This window comes from Cherax quadricarinatus, chromosome 70 (assembly GCF_038502225.1).
Source record: "Cherax quadricarinatus isolate ZL_2023a chromosome 70, ASM3850222v1, whole genome shotgun sequence".
Lineage (NCBI taxonomy): Eukaryota > Metazoa > Arthropoda > Malacostraca > Decapoda > Parastacidae > Cherax > Cherax quadricarinatus.
In genome coordinates this window covers 21,431,428-21,452,259 of record NC_091361.1, presented here as the reverse complement: position 1 = coordinate 21,452,259, position 20,832 = coordinate 21,431,428, and the positions used below count along the sequence as shown (strand labels likewise).

Below are 20,832 nucleotides of genomic sequence, written 5' to 3'. Positions count from 1 at the left end.
CTGGTCAGGCGGGGTGTCAGACACCCTGGTCAGCCGGGGTTTCAGGCACCCTGGTCAGTCCGGGTGTCAGGCACACTGGTCAGGCGGGGTGTCAGACACCCTGGTCTGCCCGGGTGTCAGGCACACTTTTCAGGCGGGGTGTCAGACACCCTGGTCAGCCCGGGGTTTCAGGCACCCCGGTCAGCCGGGGTTTCAGGCACCCTGGTCAGCCGGAGTTTCAGGCACCCTGGTCAGCCCGGATGTCAGGCACACTGGTCAGGCGGGGTGTCAGACACCCTGGTCAGCCCGGGTGTCAGGCACACTGGTCAGGCGGGGTGTCAGGCACCCTGGTCAGCCGGGGTGTCAGGCACCCTGGTCAGCTGGGGTGTCAGGCACCCTGGTCAGCCGGGGTATCAGGCACACTGGTCAGCCCGGGTGTCAGGCACCCTGGTCAGCCGGGGTGTCAGGCACACTGGTCAGCCGGGGTGTCAGGCACACTGGTCAGCCGGGGTGTCAGGCACCCTGGTCAGCCGGGGTGTCAGGCACCCTGGTCAGCCGGGGTGAGGACGCTGCTGACATTCAGTGTGTGTGAGAGCACGTCAAGAGAAGGTAGTGCTGGCACTCGTCTCTCCCTTCCTGGCACCACAGTGCCACTCCTCTACATCATGGTGGTGAGGCACTGTTGTTATTGCTTTTGTAATCATCATCATTATTATTATTATTATTATTATTATTATTATTATTATTATTATTATTATTATTATTATTATTATTATTATTATTATTATTATTATTATTATTATTATTATTATTGTTGTTGTTGTTGTTGTATACCTGTCTTGTGGTACTGACACCATACCTATCCTATGGTAGTGACACCATACCTATCCTATGGTAGTGACACCATACCTATCCTATGATAGTGACACCATACCTATCCTATGATAGTGACACCATACCTATCCTATGGTAGTGACACCATACCTATCCTATGGTAGTGACACCATACCTATCCTATGATAGTGACACCATACCTATCCTATGATAGTGACACCATACCTATCCTATGATAGTGACACCATACCTATCCTATGATAGTGACACCATACCTATCCTATGATAGTGACACCATACCTATCCTATGATAGTGACACCATACCTATCCTATGATAGTGACACCATACCTATCCTATGATAGTGACACCATACCTATCCTATGATAGTGACACCATACCTATCCTATGGTAGTGACACCATACCTATCCTATGATAGTGACACCATACCTATCCTATGATAGTGACACCATACCTATCCTATGATAGTGACACCATACCTATCCTATGATAGTGACACCATACCTATCCTATGGTAGTGACACCATACCTATCCTATGATAGTGACACCATACCTATCCTATGATAGTGACACCATACCTATCCTATGATAGTGACACCATACCTATCCTATGATAGTGACACCATACCTATCCTATGATAGTGACACCATACCTATCCTATGATAGTGACACCATACCTATCCTATGATAGTGACACCATACCTATCCTATGATAGTGACACCATACCTATCCTATGGTAGTGACACCATACCTATCCTATGATAGTGACACCATACCTATCCTATGGTAGTGACACCATACCTATCCTATGGTAGTGACACCATACCTATCCTATGGTAGTGACACCATACCTATCCTATGATAGTGACACCATACCTATCCTATGGTAGTGACACCATACCTATCCTATGGTAGTGACACCATACCTATCCTATGGTAGTGACACCATACCTATCCTATGGTAGTGACACCATACCTATCCTATGGTAGTGACACCATACCTATCCTATGGTAGTGACACCATACCTATCCTATGGTAGTGACACCATACCTATCCTATGGTAGTGACACCATACCTATCCTATGGTAGTGACACCATACCTATCCTATGGTAGTGACACCATACCTATCCTATGGTACTGACACCATACCTATCCTATGGTAGTGACACCATACCTATCCTATGGTAGTGACACCATACCTATCCTATGGTAGTGACACCATACCTATCCTATGGTAGTGACACCATACCTATCCTATGGTAGTGACACCATACCTATCCTATGGTAGTGACACCATACCTATCCTATGGTACTGACACCATACCTATCCTATGGTAGTGACACCATACCTATCCTATGGTAGTGACACCATACCTGTCTTGTGGTAGTGACACCATACCTATCCTATGGTACTGACACCATACCTATCCTATGATAGTGACACCATACCTATCCTATGGTACTGACACCATACCTATCCTATGTTAGTGACACCATACCTATCCTATGGTAGTGACACCATACCTATCCTATGGTAGTGACACCATACCTGTCTTGTGGTAGTGACACCATACCTATCCTATGGTAGTGACACCATACCTATCCTATGATAGTGACACCATACCTATCCTATGGTACTGACACCATACCTATCCTATGATAGTGACACCATACCTATCCTATGATAGTGACACCATACCTATCCTATGGTAGTGACACCATACCTATCCTATGGTAGTGACACCATACCTGTCTTGTGGTAGCGACACCATACCTATCCTATGGTAGTGACACCATGCCTATCCTATGGTAGTGACACCATACCTGTCTTGTGGTAGCGACACCATACCTATTCTATGGTAGTGACACCATGCCTATCCTATGGTAGTGACACCATACCTGTCTTGTGGTAGCGACACCATACCTATCCTATGGTAGTGACACCATGCCTATCCTATGGTAGTGACACCATACCTGTCTTTTGGTAGCGACACCATACCTATCCTATGGTAGTGACACCATGCCTATCCTATGGTAGTGACACCATACCTGTCTTGTGGTAGTAACACCATACCTATCCTATGGTAGTGACACCATGCCTATCCTATGGTAGTGACACCATACCTGTCTTGTGGTAGTGACACCATACCTATCCTATGGTAGTGACACCATACCTATCCTATGGTAGTGACACCATGCCTATCCTATGGTAGTGACACCATACCTATCCTATGGTAGTGACACCATGCCTATCCTATGGTAGTGACACCATACCTATCCTATGGTAGTGACACCATGCCTATCCTATGGTAGTGACACCATGCCTATCCTATGGTAGTGACACCATACCTGTCTTGTGGTAGTGACACCATACCTATCCTATGGTAGTGACACCATACCTATCCTATGGTAGTGACACCATACCTGTCTTGTGGTAGTGACACCATACCTATCCTATGGTAGTGACACCATACCTATCCTATGGTAGTGACACCATACCTGTCTTGTGGTAGCGACACCATACCTATCCTATGGTAGTGACACCATGCCTATCCTATGGTAGTGACACCATACCTGTCTTGTGGTAGTGACACCATACCTATCCTATGGTAGTGACACCATACCTATCCTATGGTAGTGACACTATACCTGTCTTGTGGTAGCGACACCATACCTATCCAATGGTAGTGACACCATGCCTATCCTATGGTAGTGACACCATGCCTATCCTATGGTAGTGACACCATGCCTATCCTATGGTAGTGACACCATGCCTATTCTATGGTAGTGACACCATACTTGTCTTGTGGTAGCGACACCATACCTATCCTATGGTAGTGACACCATGCCTATCCTATGGTAGTGACACCATACCTGTCTTGTGGTAGTGACACCATACCTATCCTATGGTAGTGACACCATGCCTATCCTATGGTAGTGACACCATACCTATCCTATGGTAGTGACACTATACCTGTCTTGTGGTAGCGACACCATACCTATCCTATGGTAGTGACACCATGCCTATCCTATGGTAGTGACACCATACCTGTCTTGTGGTAGTGACACCATACCTATCCTATGGTAGTGACACCATACCTATCCTATGGTAGTGACACCATACCTGTCTTGTGGTAGTGACACCATACCTATCCTATGATAGTGACACCATACCTATCCTATGGTAGTGACACCATACCTATCCTATGGTAGTGACACCATACCTATCCTATGGTAGTGACACCATGCCTATCCTATGGTAGTGACACCATGCCTATCCTATGGTAGTGACACCATACCTGTCTTGTGGTAGCGACACCATACCTATCCTATGGTAGTGACACCATGCCTATCCTATGGTAGTGACACCATACCTGTCTTGTGGTAGTGACACCATACCTATCCTATGGTAGTGACACCATACCTATCCTATGGTAGTGACACCATACCTATCCTATGGTAGTGACACCATACCTATCCTATGATAGTGACACCATACCTATCCTATGGTAGTGACACCATACCTATCCTATGGTAGTGACACCATACCTATCCTATGGTAGTGACACCATACCTGTCTTGTGGTAGTGACACCATACCTATCCTATGGTAGTGACACCATACCTATCCTATGGTAGAGACACCATACCTATCCTATGGTAGTGACACCATACCTATCCTATGATAGTGACACCATACCTATCCTATGGTAGTGACACCATACCTATCCTATGGTAGTGACACCATACCTATCCTATGGTAGTGACACCATGCCTATCCTATGGTAGTGACACCATGCCTATCCTATGGTAGTGACACCATACCTGTCTTGTGGTAGCGACACCATACCTATCCTATGGTAGTGACACCATGCCTATCCTATGGTAGTGACACCATACCTGTCTTGTGGTAGTGACACCATACCTATCCTATGGTAGTGACACCATGCCTATCCTATGGTAGTGACACCATACCTATCCTATGGTAGTGACACTATACCTGTCTTGTGGTAGCGACACCATACCTATCCAATGGTAGTGACACCATGCCTATCCTATGGTAGTGACACCATACCTGTCTTGTGGTAGTGACACCATACCTATCCTATGGTAGTGACACCATACCTATCCTATGGTAGTGACACCATACCTGTCTTGTGGTAGTGACACCATACCTATCCTATGGTAGTGACACCATACCTATCCTATGGTAGTGACACCATACCTATCCTATGGTAGTGACACCATACCTATCCTATGATAGTGACACCATACCTATCCTATGGTAGTGACACCATACCTATCCTATGATAGTGACACCATACCTATCCTATGGTAGTGACACCATACCTATCCTATGGTAGTGACACCATACCCATCCTATGATAGTGACACCATACCTATCCTATGATAGTGACACAATACCTATCCTATGATAGTGACACCATACCTATCCTATGATAGTGACACCATACCTATCCTATGGTAGTGACACCATACCTATCCTATGATAGTGACACCATACCTATCCTATGGTAGTGACACCATACCTATCCTATGGTAGTGACACCATCATACCTATCCTATGGTAGTGACACCATACCTATCCTATGGTAGTGACACCATACCTATCATATGGTAGTGACACCATACTTGACTTAAGGGAGAAAGTCAATATTTTTGCTTACACAGGAAGTTAGAGTGAAAATAATTTACAATATTCCCACATTTACTAACTTATTTACAGAGTCATCCACTGAAATGAGTTGTTTACACAGTTGTTAAATCTAATAAGTTGTTTTACGTGTTTATTAAATTCTATCACAAAACATTACCATTCATCTTATTCTGTGTAGTTAACAGATATAGCGTCACTCCATAAAGATGGCAGCAAAGCAGCAGCTAAGAACTATTGACCAATACCTTTAACGTCCCACATCATAAAAATCTTTAAATAACAAAAAGGCACAATACCGTGACTGGAACGATACACAAATAACCCGCACATAAAAGAGAGAAGCTTACGACGACGTTTCGGTCCGACTTGGACCATTGACAAAGTCACTTTGTCAATGGTCCAAGTCGGACCGAAACGTCGTCGTAAGCTTCTGTCTTTTATGTGCGGGTTATTTGTGTATAAAAATCTTTGAAAGAGTTCTAAGAAGCAGGACAACAAACCACCTGGACTCCCAAAAATTGCACAACCCAGGGCAACATGGTTTCAGAGCAGGTCGCTCCTGTCTTTCACAACTGCTTGACCACTATGATATGGTCCTAGATGCACTGGAAAAGAAACAGAATGCGGATGTAGTATACACAGACTTTGACAAGTGCGACCATGGTGTAATAGGACACAAAATGCGTGCTAAAGGGATAACCAGCAAAGTAGGCAGATGGATCTTCAACTTTCTAGCCAATCGCACACAAAGAGTAGCGGTAAACAGAGTTAAATCAGATGCTGCCATAGTGAAGAGCTGTGTCCCACAAGGCACAGTACTCGCACCTATCCTGTTCCTTATTCTCATATCAGACATAGAGATATAAACCACAGCACTGTATCATCTTTTGCAGACGATACTAGGATCTGCATGAGAGTGTCATCCATTGAGGACACTGTTAACCTCCAAGAAGATATAAACCAAGTTTTCCAATGTGCAACAGAGAACAATATGATGTTCAATGAAGACAAATTACAACTACTCCGTTATGGAAAACTGGAGGAAATAATAACTAGAACTGAGTATACTACAAACTCCAGTCACACAATAGAGAGGAAAAGTAATGTGAGAGACCTGGGAGTGGTAATGTCAGAAGATCTCACCTTCAAGGATCACAACAATGCCACTATCACATCTGCTAGGAAACTGATAGGATGGATAATGAGAACATTCAAGACAAGAGATGCTAAGCCAATGATGATCCTTTTTAAATCACTTATTCTTTCTAGGCTGGAATACTGCTGTACAGTAACATCCCCATTCAAGGCAGGTGAAATTGCAGATCTAGAGAATGTACAGAGAACCTTTACTGCACGTATAAGTTCCATCAAACACCTTAACTACTGGGAGCGCCTGGAAGCACTTGACTTGTACTCACTAGAGCGCAGGCGAGAGAGATATATCATAATCTACACCTGGAAGATTCTGGAGGGACTGGTCCCTAATATGTTAACAGCAATCACTCCATACGAAAGCAAAAGGCTTGGCAGGCGATGCAACATACCCCCAGTGAAAAGTAGGGGCGTCACTGGTACACTAAGAGAAAACACAATAAGTGTCCGGGGCCCAAGACTGCTCAACAGCCTCCCACCAGCAATAAGGGGCATTACGGGAAGACCCCTGGTTGTCATCAAGAGGGAGCTGGACAGACACCTAAAGACGGTGCCGGATCAGCCGGGCTGTGGTTCATACGTTGGATTACGTGCAGCCAGCAATAACAGCCTCGTTGATCAGGCCCTGATCCACCGGGAGGCCTGGTCGTGGACCGGGCCGCGGGGACGTTGATCCCCGGAATTCCCTCCAGGTAGACTCCAGGTTACTTATAATACTGTGACACTATTTGACTTAGTGACGCTGACTGTGACACTAGTTGACTTAGTGACGCTGACTGTGACACTAGTTGACTTAGTGACGCTGACTGTGACACTAGTTGACTTAGTGACGCTGTCTGTGACACTAGTTGACTTAGTGACGCTGACTGTGACACTAGTTGACTTAGTGACGCTGACTGTGACACTAGTTGACTTAGTGACGCTGACTGTGACACTAGTTGACTTAGTGACGCTGACTGTGACACTAGTTGACTTAGTGACGCTGTCTGTGACACAAGTTGACTTAGTGACGCTGACTGTGACACTAGTTGACTTAGTGACGCTGACTGTGACACTAGTTGACTTAGTGACGCTGTCTGTGACACTAGTTGACTTAGTGACGCTGACTGTGACACTAGTTGACTTAGTGACGCTGACTGTGACACTAGTTGACTTAGTGACGCTGTCTGTGACACTAGTTGACTTAGTGACGCTGACTGTGACACTAGTTGACTTAGTGACGCTGACTGTGACACTAGTTGACTTAGTGACGCTGTCTGTGACACAAGTTGACTTAGTGACGCTGACTGTGACACTAGTTGACTTAGTGACGCTGACTGTGACACTAGTTGACTTAGTGACGCTGACTGTGACACTAGTTGACTTAGTGACGCTGACTGTGACACTAGTTGACTTAGTGACGCTGACTTTGGCACTAGTTGACTTAGTGACGCTGACTGTGACACTAGTTGACTTAGTGACGCTGACTGTGACACTAGTTGACTTAGTGACGCTGACTTTGGCACTAGTTGACTTAGTGACGCTGACTGTGACACTAGTTGACTTAGTGACGCTGTCTGTGACACTAGTTGACTTAGTGACGCTGACTGTGACACTAGTTGACTTAGTGACGCTGACTGTGACACAAGTTGACTTAGTGACGCTGACTGTGACACTAGTTGACTTAGTGACGCTGTCTGTGACACTAGTTGACTTAGTGACGCTGACTGTGGCACTAGTTGACTTAGTGACGCCGACTGTGACACAAGTTGACTTAGTGACGCTGACTGTGACACTAGTTGACTTAGTGACGCTGACTGTGGCACTAGTTGACTTAGTGACGCCGACTGTGACACAAGTTGACTTAGTGACGCTGACTGTGACACTAGTTGACTTAGTGACGCTGTCTGTGACACTAGTTGACTTAGTGACGCTGACTGTGGCACTAGTTGACTTAGTGACGCTGACTGTGACACTAGTTGACTTAGTGACGCTGACTGTGACACAAGTTGACTTAGTGACGCTGACTGTGACACTAGTTGACTTAGTGACGCTGACTGTGACACTAGTTGACTTAGTGACGCTGACTGTGACACTAGTTGACTTAGTGACGCTGACTGTGACACTAGTTGACTTAGTGACGCTGACTGTGACACTAGTTGACTTAGTGACGCTGACTGTGACACTAGTTGACTTAGTGACGCTGACTGTGACACAAGTTGACTTAGTGACGGTGACTGTGACACAAGTTGACTTAGTGACGCTGACTGTGACACAAGTTGACTTAGTGACGCTGACTGTGACACTAGTTGACTTAGTGACGCTGACTGTGACACTAGTTGACTTAGTGACGCTGACTGTGACACAAGTTGACTTAGTGACGCTGACTGTGACACTAGTTGACTTAGTGACGCTGACTGTGACACAAGTTGACTTAGTGACGCTGACTGTGACACTAGTTGACTTAGTGACGCTGACTGTGACACTAGTTGACTTAGTGACGCTGACTGTGACACTAGTTGACTTAGTGACGCTGACTGTGACACAAGTTGACTTAGTGACGCTGACTGTGACACAAGTTGACTTAGTGACGCTGACTGTGACACAAGTTGACTTAGTGACGCTGACTGTGACACTAGTTGACTTAGTGACGCTGACTGTGACACTAGTTGACTTAGTGACGCTGACTGTGACACTAGTTGACTTAGTGACGCTGACTGTGACACTAGTTGACTTAGTGACGCTGACTGTGACACTAGTTGACTTAGTGACGCTGACTGTGACACTAGTTGACTTAGTAACTGTGTTTATGTGTACCTGTACCTAAATAAACTTACGTGTAGATGAGCTGGTGGTGTAAACTCCCAGAGGTGCACGTAGCACAGACCAACACAGCTGGTGGTGTAAACTCCCAGAGGTGCACGTAGCACAGACCAACACAGCTGGTGGTGTAAACTCCCAGAGGTGCACGTAGCACAGACCAACACAGGTGGTGGTGTAAACTCCCAGAGGTGCACGTAGCACAGACCAACTTACAGCTGGTGGTGTAAACTCCCAGAGGTGCACGTAGCCCAGACCAACACAGCTGGTGGTGTAAACTCCCAGAGGTGCACGTAGCCCAGACCAACACAGCTGGTGGTGTAAACTCCCAGAGGTGCACGTAGCACAGACCAACACAGCTGGTGGTGTAAACTCCCAGAGGTGCACGTAGCACAGACCAACACAGCTGGTGGTGTAAACTCCCAGAGGTGCACGTAGCACAGACCAACACAGCTGGTGGTGTAAACTCCCAGAGGTGCACGTAGCACAGACCAACACAGCTGGTGGTGTAAACTCCCAGAGGTGCACGTAGCACAGACCAACACAGCTGGTGGTGTAAACTCCCAGAGGTGCACGTAGCACAGACCAACACAGCTGGTGGTGTAAACTCCCAGAGGTGCACGTAGCACAGACCAACACAGCTGGTGGTGTAAACTCCCAGAGGTGCACGTAGCACAGACCAACACAGCTGGTGGTGTAAACTCCCAGAGGTGCACGTAGCCCAGACCAACACAGCTGGTGGTGTAAACTCCCAGAGGTGCACGTAGCACAGACCAACACAGCTGGTGGTGTAAACTCCCAGAGGTGCACGTAGCACAGACCAACACAGCTGGTGGTGTAAACTCCCAGAGGTGCACGTAGCCCAGACCAACACAGCTGGTGGTGTAAACTCCCAGAGGTGCACGTAGCACAGACCAACACAGCTGGTGGTGTAAACTCCCAGAGGTGCACGTAGCACAGACCAACACAGCTGGTGGTGTAAACTCCCAGAGGTGCACGTAGCACAGACCAACACAGCTGGTGGTGTAAACTCCCAGAGGTGCACGTAGCACAGACCAACACAGCTGGTGGTGTAAACTCCCAGAGGTGCACGTAGCCCAGACCAACACAGCTGGTGGTGTAAACTCCCAGAGGTGCACGTAGCCCACACCAACACAGTTGTATTGACATCAAAACCTGTTGAGTTGTTGACCTGCGTAATATATACTCTGGTCTTCCTGCGTGAGACTTGTATGTGCATGTTTTACACTACCGTAAAGATTAAGAATTAGACACATGCGAAACATCTGGGTATCTTTACTGTAGACGTTTCGCCAACAAGTGGCTCTAGCAATACAAGTTCAAGGACATAATGGGAAGACAGTAGAACTATATAGGAAAGATGAAGTAATTAGCCCCTCATCCTTGGAGCTGGTAAAGAGTACAGTAGTGCGGTGCTCTTCACAAACTCCTAAGTTGAGCGACTCAATACCTCATATTTTGTATATAGTTCTACAGTCTTCCCATTATGTCCGTGAATTTGTATTGCTAGAGCCACTTGTTGGCGAAACGTCTACAGTAAAGACACACAGATGTTGCACATGTGTCTAAGTTTTTCACCCTGCAGAAGAGAATGATAATACAGCAGTTGCACACACTGATGTTTCTCTCCCTCTGTCTCAGAATCATTGAAGTTTGGTGTAACTTCTTTTAGTATTATTGTCCTCAAACTACCAGTGAACGGACCTAAATTGAACTCTACTTAGTTTTTGAAGACATTCTATCGAACATTCTTACACGAAAGCATCAGGGAATCAAGAAAACTTGAACTCTGACACCACTATCTACAGTTGTACAATACCTGTGTCAGGTTTATGAAAGGAGTATATCAGATTTAACATTTAGGACTCTACTTGGGAGGTAGAGAGAGTGAAGAGAGCCCCAGGACAGTACCTGGGAGGTAAAGGGAGTGTAGAGAGCCACAGGATAGTCCCTGGGAGGTAGAGAGAGTGTAGAGAGCCCCAGGACAGTCCCTGGGAAGTATAGAGAGTGTAGAGAGCCCCAGGACAGTACCTGGGAGGCAGAGAGAGTGTTGAGAGCTCCAGGACAGTACCTGGGAGGTAAAGGGAGTGTAGAGAGCCACAGGATAGTCCCTGGGAGGTAGAGAGAGTGTAGAGAGCCCCAGGACAGTACCTGGGAGGCAGAGAGAGTGTTGAGAGCCCCAGGACAGTACCTGGGAGGTAGAGAGAGTGTAGAGAGCCCCAGGACAGTACCTGGGAGGTAGAGAGAGTGTAGAGAGCCCCAGGATAGTCCCTGAGAGGTAGAGAGAGTGTAGAGAGCCCCAGGACAGTCCCTGGGAGGTAGAGAGAGTGTAGAGAGCCCCAGGACAGTCCCTGGGAGGTAGAGTGTAGAGAGCCATAGGACAGTCCCTGGGAGGTATAGAGAGTGTAGAGAGCTCCAGGATAGTACCTGGGAGGCAGAGAGAGTGTTGAGAGCCCCAGGACAGTACCTGGGAGGTAGAGAGAGCGTAGAGAGCCCCAGAACAGTACCTGGGAGGTAGAGAGAGTGTAGAGAGCCCCAGGATAGTCCCTGGGAGATAGAGAGAGTGTAGAGAGCCCCAAGACAATCCCTGGGAGCTAGAAAGAGTGTAGAGAACTCCAGGACAGTCCCTGGGAGGTAGAGAGAGTGTAGAGAGCCCCAGGACAGTACCTGGGAGGCAGAGAAAGTGTAGAGAACCCCAGGACAGTACCTGGAAGGTAGAGAGAGTGTAGAGAGCCCCAGGACAGTACCTGGGAGGCAGAGAGAATTTAAGAATTATGAAAGAATCATGAAAGTGTAAGAAGCATGAAAGAATCAAGGAGACATCCTCAGACATAATAGCACTCACAGAAACAAAACTCACCAGAATGATAACTGACGCAATCTTTCCAACCAGATATCAAATCCTCAGGAAAGACAGAGGTAGGAGAGGGGAAGGAGGAGTTGCATTGCTCATTAAAAACCAGTGGGGTTTTGAGAAAATGGAAGGAATGGATGGCATGGGCGAAAGGGACTACTTAGTAGGAACAATGCAATCTTAAGGCCATAAGGTGATAATTGCAGTAATGTACAACCCACCACAGAACTGCAGGAGGCCAAGAGAAGAGTACGATGAGAGCAACAGAGCAATGGTCGACACACTAGCCGAGGTGGCCAGGAGAGCACACATGGGGGGGAGCAAAGTTACTAGTTATGGGTGATTTCAATCACAAGGAGATTGACTGAGAAAGCCTGGAGCCCCATGTGGGTCCTGAAACATGGAGAGCCAAGATGATGGATGTGATACTGGAAAACCTCATGCACCAACATGTTAGAGACACTACCAGAGAGAGAGGTGAAGATGATCCAGCAAGACTGGACCTTGTATTCACCTTGAGTAGTTCGGACATCGAGGGTATCATGTATGAAAGGCTCCTAGGAGCTAGTGATCATGTGGTTCTGTGCTTTGACTACATAGTTGAGCTTCAAGTGGAGAGAGTAGCAGGAATAGGATGGGAAAACCAAACTACAAAAGGGGGGACTACTCAGGCTTGAGGAACTTCCTGCAAGACATTCAGTGGGAGAGAGAACTGACAGGAAAACCAATACAAGAAGGGATGGACTATGTGACAACAAAATGCAAGGAGGCAGAGGAGAGGGTTGTTCCCAAGGGAAACAGAAATAATGGGAAGAACAGAACGAGTCCTTGGTTCACCCAAAGGTGTAGGGAGGCAAAAACTAGGTGTACTAGAGAATGGAAAAGGTACAGAAGACAAAGAACTTAGGAAAATAAAGAGATTAGCCAAAGAGCCAGAAACGAATGTGCACAGATAAGAAGGGAGGCTCAACGACAATATGAAAATGACAAAGCATCGAAAGTCATGTCTGACTTTCGATGCTATGGCCACATCAGGAGGAAAACAACAGTCAAGGACCAGGTAATCAGACTGAGGAAGGGTGATGGGGAGTTCACAAGAAACGACCGAGAGGTATGTCAGGAGCTCAACACGAGATTTAAAGAAGTATTTACAGTGGAAACCGGTAGGACTCCAGGAAATCAGAACAGAGAGGTACACCAACAAGTGCTGGATGAGGCACACATAACCGAGGAGGAGGTGAAGAACCTGCTATGTGAGCTTGACACCTCAAAGGCGGTGAGACCAGACAACATCTCTCCATGGGTACTTATAGAGGGAGTAGAGATGCTGTGTGTGCCATTAACAAAGATCTTCAACACATCCATTGAAACTGGGCAACTCACTAAGGTATGGAAGATGGCAAATGTAGTCCCAATTTTTGAAAAAGGAGACAGACATGAGGCATTAAACTACAGACCTGTGTCACTAACGTATATAGTATGCAAAGTCATGGAGAAGATCATCAGGAGGAGAGTGGTGGAGCACCTGGAAAGAAACAAGTGTATAGTCGACAACCAGCACGGTTTCAGGGAAGGAAAATCCTGTGTCACAAACCTACTGAACTTTTATGACAAGGTGACAGAATTAAGACAAGAAAGAGAGGGGTGGATAGACTGCATTTTCTTGGACTGCAAGAAGGCTATCGACACAGTTCCTCACAAGAGGTTACTACAAAAGCTAGAGGATTAGGCACACATAACAGGAAAGGCACTGCAACGGATCAGAGAATACCTGACAGGGATGCAACAACGAGTCATGGTACGTGACGAGGTGTCAGAGTGGGCGCCTGCGACAAGTGGGGTTCCACAGGGGTCAGTCCTAGGACCTGTGCTGTTTTTGGTATATGTGAATGACATAACGGAAGGGATTGACTGAGAAGTGTCCTTGTTTGCAGATGATGTGAAGTTAATGAGGAGAATCAAATCAGTCAAGGATATGGTAGGACTACAAAGAGACATGAACAGGCTACAAGCCTGGTCCAGCAACTGGCTCCTTGAGTTTAGCCCTGCCAAATGCAAAGTCATGAAGATTGGGGAAGGGCAAAGAAGACCGCAGACACAGTATAGTCTAGATGGCCAAAGACTGAAAACCGCACTCAAGGAAAAAGATCTGGGGGTGAGTATAACACCGAGCATATCTCCTGAGGTGCACATCAATCAGATAACTGCTGCAGCATACGGGCGTCTGGCAAACCTAAGGATAGCATTCCGATATCTCAGTAAGGAATCATTCAAGACTCTATACACCATTTACCTCAGGCCCATACTGGAGTATGCAACACCAGTTTGGAATCCACACCTGGTCAAGCACATCAAGAAATTAGAGAAAGTGCAAAGGTTTGCAACAAGACTAGTCCCAGAGCTAAGGGAATTGTCCTACGAAGAAAAGTTAAAGGAAATCGGCCTGACGACACTGGAGGACAGGAGAGTCAGGGGAGACATGATAACGACATATAAAATACTGCGCGGAATAGACAAGGTGGACAGAGACAGGATGTTCCAGAGATGGGACACAGACACAAGAGGCCACAATTGGAAGTTGAAGACTCAGATTAATCAAAGGGATGTTATGAAGTATTTCTTCGGTCATAGAGTAGTCAGGCAGTGGAATAGCCTAGGAAGTGACGTAGTGGAGGAAGGAGCCATACATAGTTTTAAGACGAGGTTTGATAAAGCTCATGGAGCAGGGAGAGAGAAGACCTAGTAGCAATCAGCGAAGAGGCGGGGCCAGGAGCTATGAATCGACCCTTGCAACCACAAATAGGTGAGTACACATTGGAGTGGAGAAGTCACGCGTGACTGAGCCCCTGTGTTGGCGGTAGTTTCTGACTGTACCTAGGGAATAGAGTGTGGGATATAAGCTTCTGCAAATATAAGGGTGCATATAATCACTTAAACCCCGCAAAAAGGAAATATAAGTGATCACAGACGAGAAAACATAGATAATAGTGCCAAGTGTTAAGTGTGAGCCTGGATCAAGGGAGGGGAACGGTTGTGTACCAGGCCTAAATAGTGTTGCCACACACTATGTAGTGAGTATTTGAAGAATAAGTGCGACTCAAGACCAGGGAGATAAGAGATAAGTATAGATGTGTCAGTAATTACAGTGAGTGCAGTGAAAAGTTAGATGAGCAAGTGACTACAGTGCCTACAGGAAGGTAGTAAAAAAAATTACCGAGAAGCATCAAGTATCTTCAACTAGGCGGGACCCAGGTACTGGACAGACCGGCAACGTGATACTTCAGCACCACTGCCAACCGCACGTAATATTCACCTAGTTGAGTTGCATGGGGTCAACAGTACCAGTCTCTAGCTGGAAACTGGGGGCCACTTTCCTGGAGCTATCAGAATTAGAATAAGCAGCATTTACTAGCATTTAATAGAATTTACTGAGGTGTAGGAGAGTAAAGCAGTTGATGAGAGGTAGCTAGTGTGGACACGCGGCTCCCCACATAGGCACACACACACATACACACACACCCTGAGCAGTTCAGACATCGAGGACATCACTTACGAGAGGCCCCTTGGAGCTAGCGATCATGTGGTTCTGAGTTTTGACTATATAGTAGAGTTACAAGTGGAGAAGGTAACAGGAACTGAAGGGGACAGGCCAAACTATAAAAGGGGGGACTACACAGGTATGAGAAACTTCCTGCAGGAGGTTCAGTGGGACAGAGAAATGGTAGGAAAATCAGTAAATGAGATGATGGAATATGTGGCAAGTGGAATAGCCTAGAAAATGACGTAGTGGAGGCAGGAACCATACACAGTTTTAAGACGAGGTTTGATAAAGCTCATGGAGCGGGGAGAGAGAGGGTCTAGTAGCAACCGGTGAAGAGGCGGGGCCAGGAGCTAGGACTCGACCCCTGCAACCACAAATAGGTGAGTACAAATAGGTGAGTACAGTAGGTGAGGCCTAGTGTTACAGAATTGAACGTAATTTTAAGCACACAAGACAGTGCTCAGTGGGAACCAAGTGATCAGGAACATATGTAGTACATATGTAGTACACATGTGGGTAATAAAGACTCGCTTACATAAACACACACACACCGTATACGTTAGGCCCATATTGGAGTATGCGGCACCAGTTTGGAACCCACACCTAGCCAAGCACGTAAAGAAACTAGAGAAAGTGCAAAGGTTTGCAACAAGACTAGTCCCAGAGCTAAGAGGTATGTCCTACGAGGAGAGGTTAAGGGAAATCAACCTGACGACACTGGAGGACAGGAGAGATAGGGGGGACATGATAACGACATACAAAATACTGAGGGGAATTGACAAGGTGGACAAAGACAGGATGTTCCAGAGATTGGACACAGTAACAAGGGGACACAGTTGGAAGCTAAAGACACAGATGAATCACAGGGATGTTAGGAAGTATTTCTTCAGCCACAGAGTAGTCAGTAAGTGGAATAGTTTGGGAAGCGATGTAGTGGAGGCAGGATCCATACATAGCTTTAAGCAGAGGTATGATAAAGCTCACGGCTCGGGGAGAGTGACCTAGTAGCGATCAGTGAAGAGGCGGGGCCAGGAGCTCGGACTCGACCCCCGCAACCTCAACTAGGTGAGTACACACACACAGAAACAAGCGGTCAGGCACTTGTACAAGCTGTAGTACACATGCACACACGCATACATGCACACATACACAGGATTTCACACCTTCCTGTGAACTGACCTGTCCTCGAAGTGGATCCAAGTGTGGTACTTTGACAATATTGGCCTTGTACATAACAGTAAGGCCACCCACATCCCTCCTATGTTGAAGGCTCTGCTGAAATGACAGATCTATCCAGGATGGGTCCAGGCGAGAGATGAGACGTCTTGCTCTGTTCTCTACTCTGTCAAGCAGTCACAGATGAGAGGGGGGGCAGGCAAACCAAGAAAGTGGAGCATACTCAAGGTGTGAACGTACTTGTGCCTCATACAGAATCTTGCAACCCCTACTGTCAAGCAGATGCGAGATACGGCGAAGTGCTGTAAGCTTCCTGGCTGCCTTGTTTGCAAGATTTACAACATGGTTCTTCATGGTTAGTTTGGAGTCAAATTTCACCCCAAGGATATCAACTTCTTCTACAGGTGCCAACACCCTCCCATTCATCCTTACTACTGCACTAGCATTACCATCATGGTGCCTAGAGACGATCATCATTTGCGTTTTCTCAGGTGCAAATGTTACTTGTCATCTATTTCCCCAAGCTGATATAGCTCTCAGCTGGTGATTGATGTAGCTTAGAACAACTGGCATTTCTTCTCTTGGATAAGTGAATGTCAGTGTACAGTCATCTGCATATGCATGTGATTCTGGGATGAGATGAAGAAGGTCGTTGAAGTAGACTTTCCATAACAATGGTCCCAGCACGCTTCCTTGTGGAACACTTGCCCCAATAGGATGTCTTGCTGATTCCGTTCCATTGAGGACTACACTTAGAGATCTACCATGAAGGTAATCACTGAGGAGACATAGCACAGAGCCTGCAATTCCCAGTGCTTGAAGTTTTGCTAAGAGGCCCTGGTGCCACACAGGGTTGAAAGCGCAAGCAATGTCCAGTGCTACCACACAGCTGACTTTGGATTCATCCAGTGACTGGTGCCACTTAGTGGAGAGGTTTAACAACAGATCAGCAGCAGAGTAACCTTTCCTGAAGCCATATTGACGATCACAAAGTAGTGAGTGATAGTCAAAAAACTCTGTCATTTGTCTTGAGATTATTGTCTCAAGGATCTTACAAGTGATTGACAGGAGTGACACTGGTCTGTAGTTGCTGATTTCTGCTCTGCTCTTCTTTTTGTGAACAGGGACTACATTTGCCTCTTTCCATAGAGAGGGCCATTTACACTGTACTAGGCAGTGCTGAAAGATGCGAGTTAGAGGTGCTGCTAGCTGGTCTGCACATCTTCTCAGCAATCTTGGGCTCAACTTGTCTGGGCCCACAGCCTTTTCTTGGTCAAGCGATTTAAGAAGGAAATGCATCTCCTACTGCCTTATTGTCACCACTGACAGTTTTGACACAGTTCTTGCAGCTAGCCAAGGAGGGTCCCTTGCTGGATCAGGAACTTGCATTCTGGTAGCAAAGTGTTCAGCAAAGAGGTCAGCCTTCTCTGGACTACTAGTAGAGGTGGTCCCATCCTGTCGATTTAGAGGTGGAATGAGTTCATCAGGCAGATAACCTTATCTGTCCTTGACCAGGGACAACCAGGTTTTGGAGCCTACCCTACCTGATGCTAGCTTTCCTTTAGTGTCCACCTCCCATTTAGCAATGGCCCACTTTTGAACGTCACCCATATGCCTACAGGCTTGCCTGTGCAAGTTCCTGTTATAGGTGGTAGGATGTCTCTTATACCTTCGCCATGCTTTGTACTTAGCAGTAGCAGCCTCTCTACAATGAAAGCCAAACCAAGGCTGATCTGTAGGCTTCGTCACATATTGCCGGTGAGGAATGTGTTCTTGTTGTAGATTAAGGATGTGTCCAGTGAAGGCTTTCACTTGGTTGTCAACATTCCCTTGGAGAAAAGCATTCCAATCGGTGATGGCGAACTCAGAGCGAAGGGCTGGCCAATTGCCTCTTTCCCATAGCCAGGTTGTGCGTGTGGAGTCCTCGCCTCGTTCTGTTGGGATCTTAAGTGTCGTAAAAATAGCCTTGTGGTCAGACGATCCAACATAGCCGAGGGGTTGACAAGTGACTATGCCTTCTGCCAGATCACTCACTACTGGGTCAAGGGAGGAGCCAGAGATGTGAGTAGGGAAATCAATGAAGTTTCTCACGTCAAACACTGCAAGAAGGTCATCAAAGTCCCTCTGAATAAGGTGCTGGTTGAGGTCACCAACAATTATGATATGTTGACAGTTGTGTTGTAGCAGAAGGGAGTCAATATTGGAAATAAGTCACTCTGTCTGACTTTTTTGGGTTATCCTAGGTTCTCTACACATATGCTGCTATGTATGATAATTCTATGTAACTGTATTTGTGTATACCTGAATAAATTTACTTACTTACTTACTTACTTACATTAGGAAGTTGATGGGGTCTGCATGTTGCCACTGAGGTCTGTACATCTCTCTCTCTCTCTCTCTCTCTCTCTCTCTCTCTATCTCTCTCTCTCTCTCTATCTCTCTCTATCCTCTCTCTAAAAAAACAAAAAATGGTGGGGACTCGAAGGAACCAAGGATCAGATGAGAATGGTTCTGGTAGGGAGGAGTGGATGGAGGAGCAGTGGAAAAGGATGGAACAAGAGTGGGAGAGAAAGTTAGGAGAGCCTTCTGAAAAATGGAGACAGAGCTTTCTGTGAAATTGGAAAAGAGGTTAGAGAAGGAGAAGGAGAATTGGGAGACACAAGTCGAAACTGCAGTAGCCAGGATAAGGGTCCTAGAAGATGAGGTAAACAGACTGAAACGAGTTACAGGGGGATTGACCAGAGAAGACACAGCATATGAAGCTGAGAGGCCGAACAGGAAGGAAGGAGATATGAATTATGCTAAGGTCATATCAGCCTGCCAAGAAGAGCCAAGGACTGAAAGGGGAGAGCAGCTGGGTGCAGATGGAGAGGGTGATAGGTCAAATGCAGAGGCACAACCATGCTACCAAGAGCCACTGGAGAAAACAAGGGAGAAAATGACCACGTACAGACAGGAACCAGAGTCACAGATGGAGAGGCAATGGGAGAAGGAAAGGGCAAAATCAGTGTTTATCCATGGGCTTCAGGAGAGAGAGAAAAGGACACACACTGAAAGATGGCAGGCAGAAAGAAAAGAGATTGAGAACATCATCAGAGAAATAGGTGAAGATGACATGGACTAGATTGTAAATTTTCAGAGAATAGGGGGGCACTTGAAGGGGAGAAAACGACCGGTCAAGCTGATTCTCAGGACCGAAACAGTGCAGAACAGGATCCTCCAAGAGAAACCACAGTTGAAGTACTCGGCAGAGTCCAAGAGGGTGTTTCTAGACAGAGACAGTAAAGCACAGACAGTAATGCTGCAGCACAGACAGTAGGACAGCACAGACAGTGGGTCATGCTGCAGCACAGACAGTGGGTCATGCTGCAGCACAGACAGTAGGTCATGCTGCAGCACAGACAGTGGGTCATGCTGCAGCACAGACAGTGGGTCATGCTGCAGCACAGACAGTGGGTCATGCTGCAGCACAGACAGTAGGTCATGCTGCAGCACAGACAGTAGGTCATGCTGCAGCACAGACAGTAGGTCATGCTGCAGCACAGACAGTGGGTCATGCTGCAGCACAGACAGTGGGTCATGCTGCAGCACAGACAGTGGGTCATGCTGCAGCACAGACAGTAGGTCATGCTGCAGCACAGACAGTGGGTCATGCTGCAGCACAGACAGTGGGTCATGCTGCAGCACAGACAGTGGGTCATGCTGCAGCACAGACAGTGGGTCATGCTGCAGCACAGACAGTGGGTCATGCTGCAGCACAGACAGTAGGTCAT

General features: G+C 46.7%; 1 protein-coding gene across 1 annotated transcript in view; it reads left to right on the top strand.

The window, feature by feature from the left end:
* The first annotated feature begins 566 nt into the window (after positions 1–566).
* The window catches only part of LOC128703182 (thyroxine 5-deiodinase-like), a 225,252-nt gene continuing 204,986 nt past the window's right edge, over positions 567–20,832 (top strand). Inside the window, exon 1 of the mRNA XM_070099887.1 lies at positions 567–650. Within this exon, the coding sequence (XP_069955988.1) occupies positions 645–650 (6 nt within the window). The 5' untranslated portion in view covers positions 567–644. The remainder of the gene's footprint in view (positions 651–20,832) is intronic.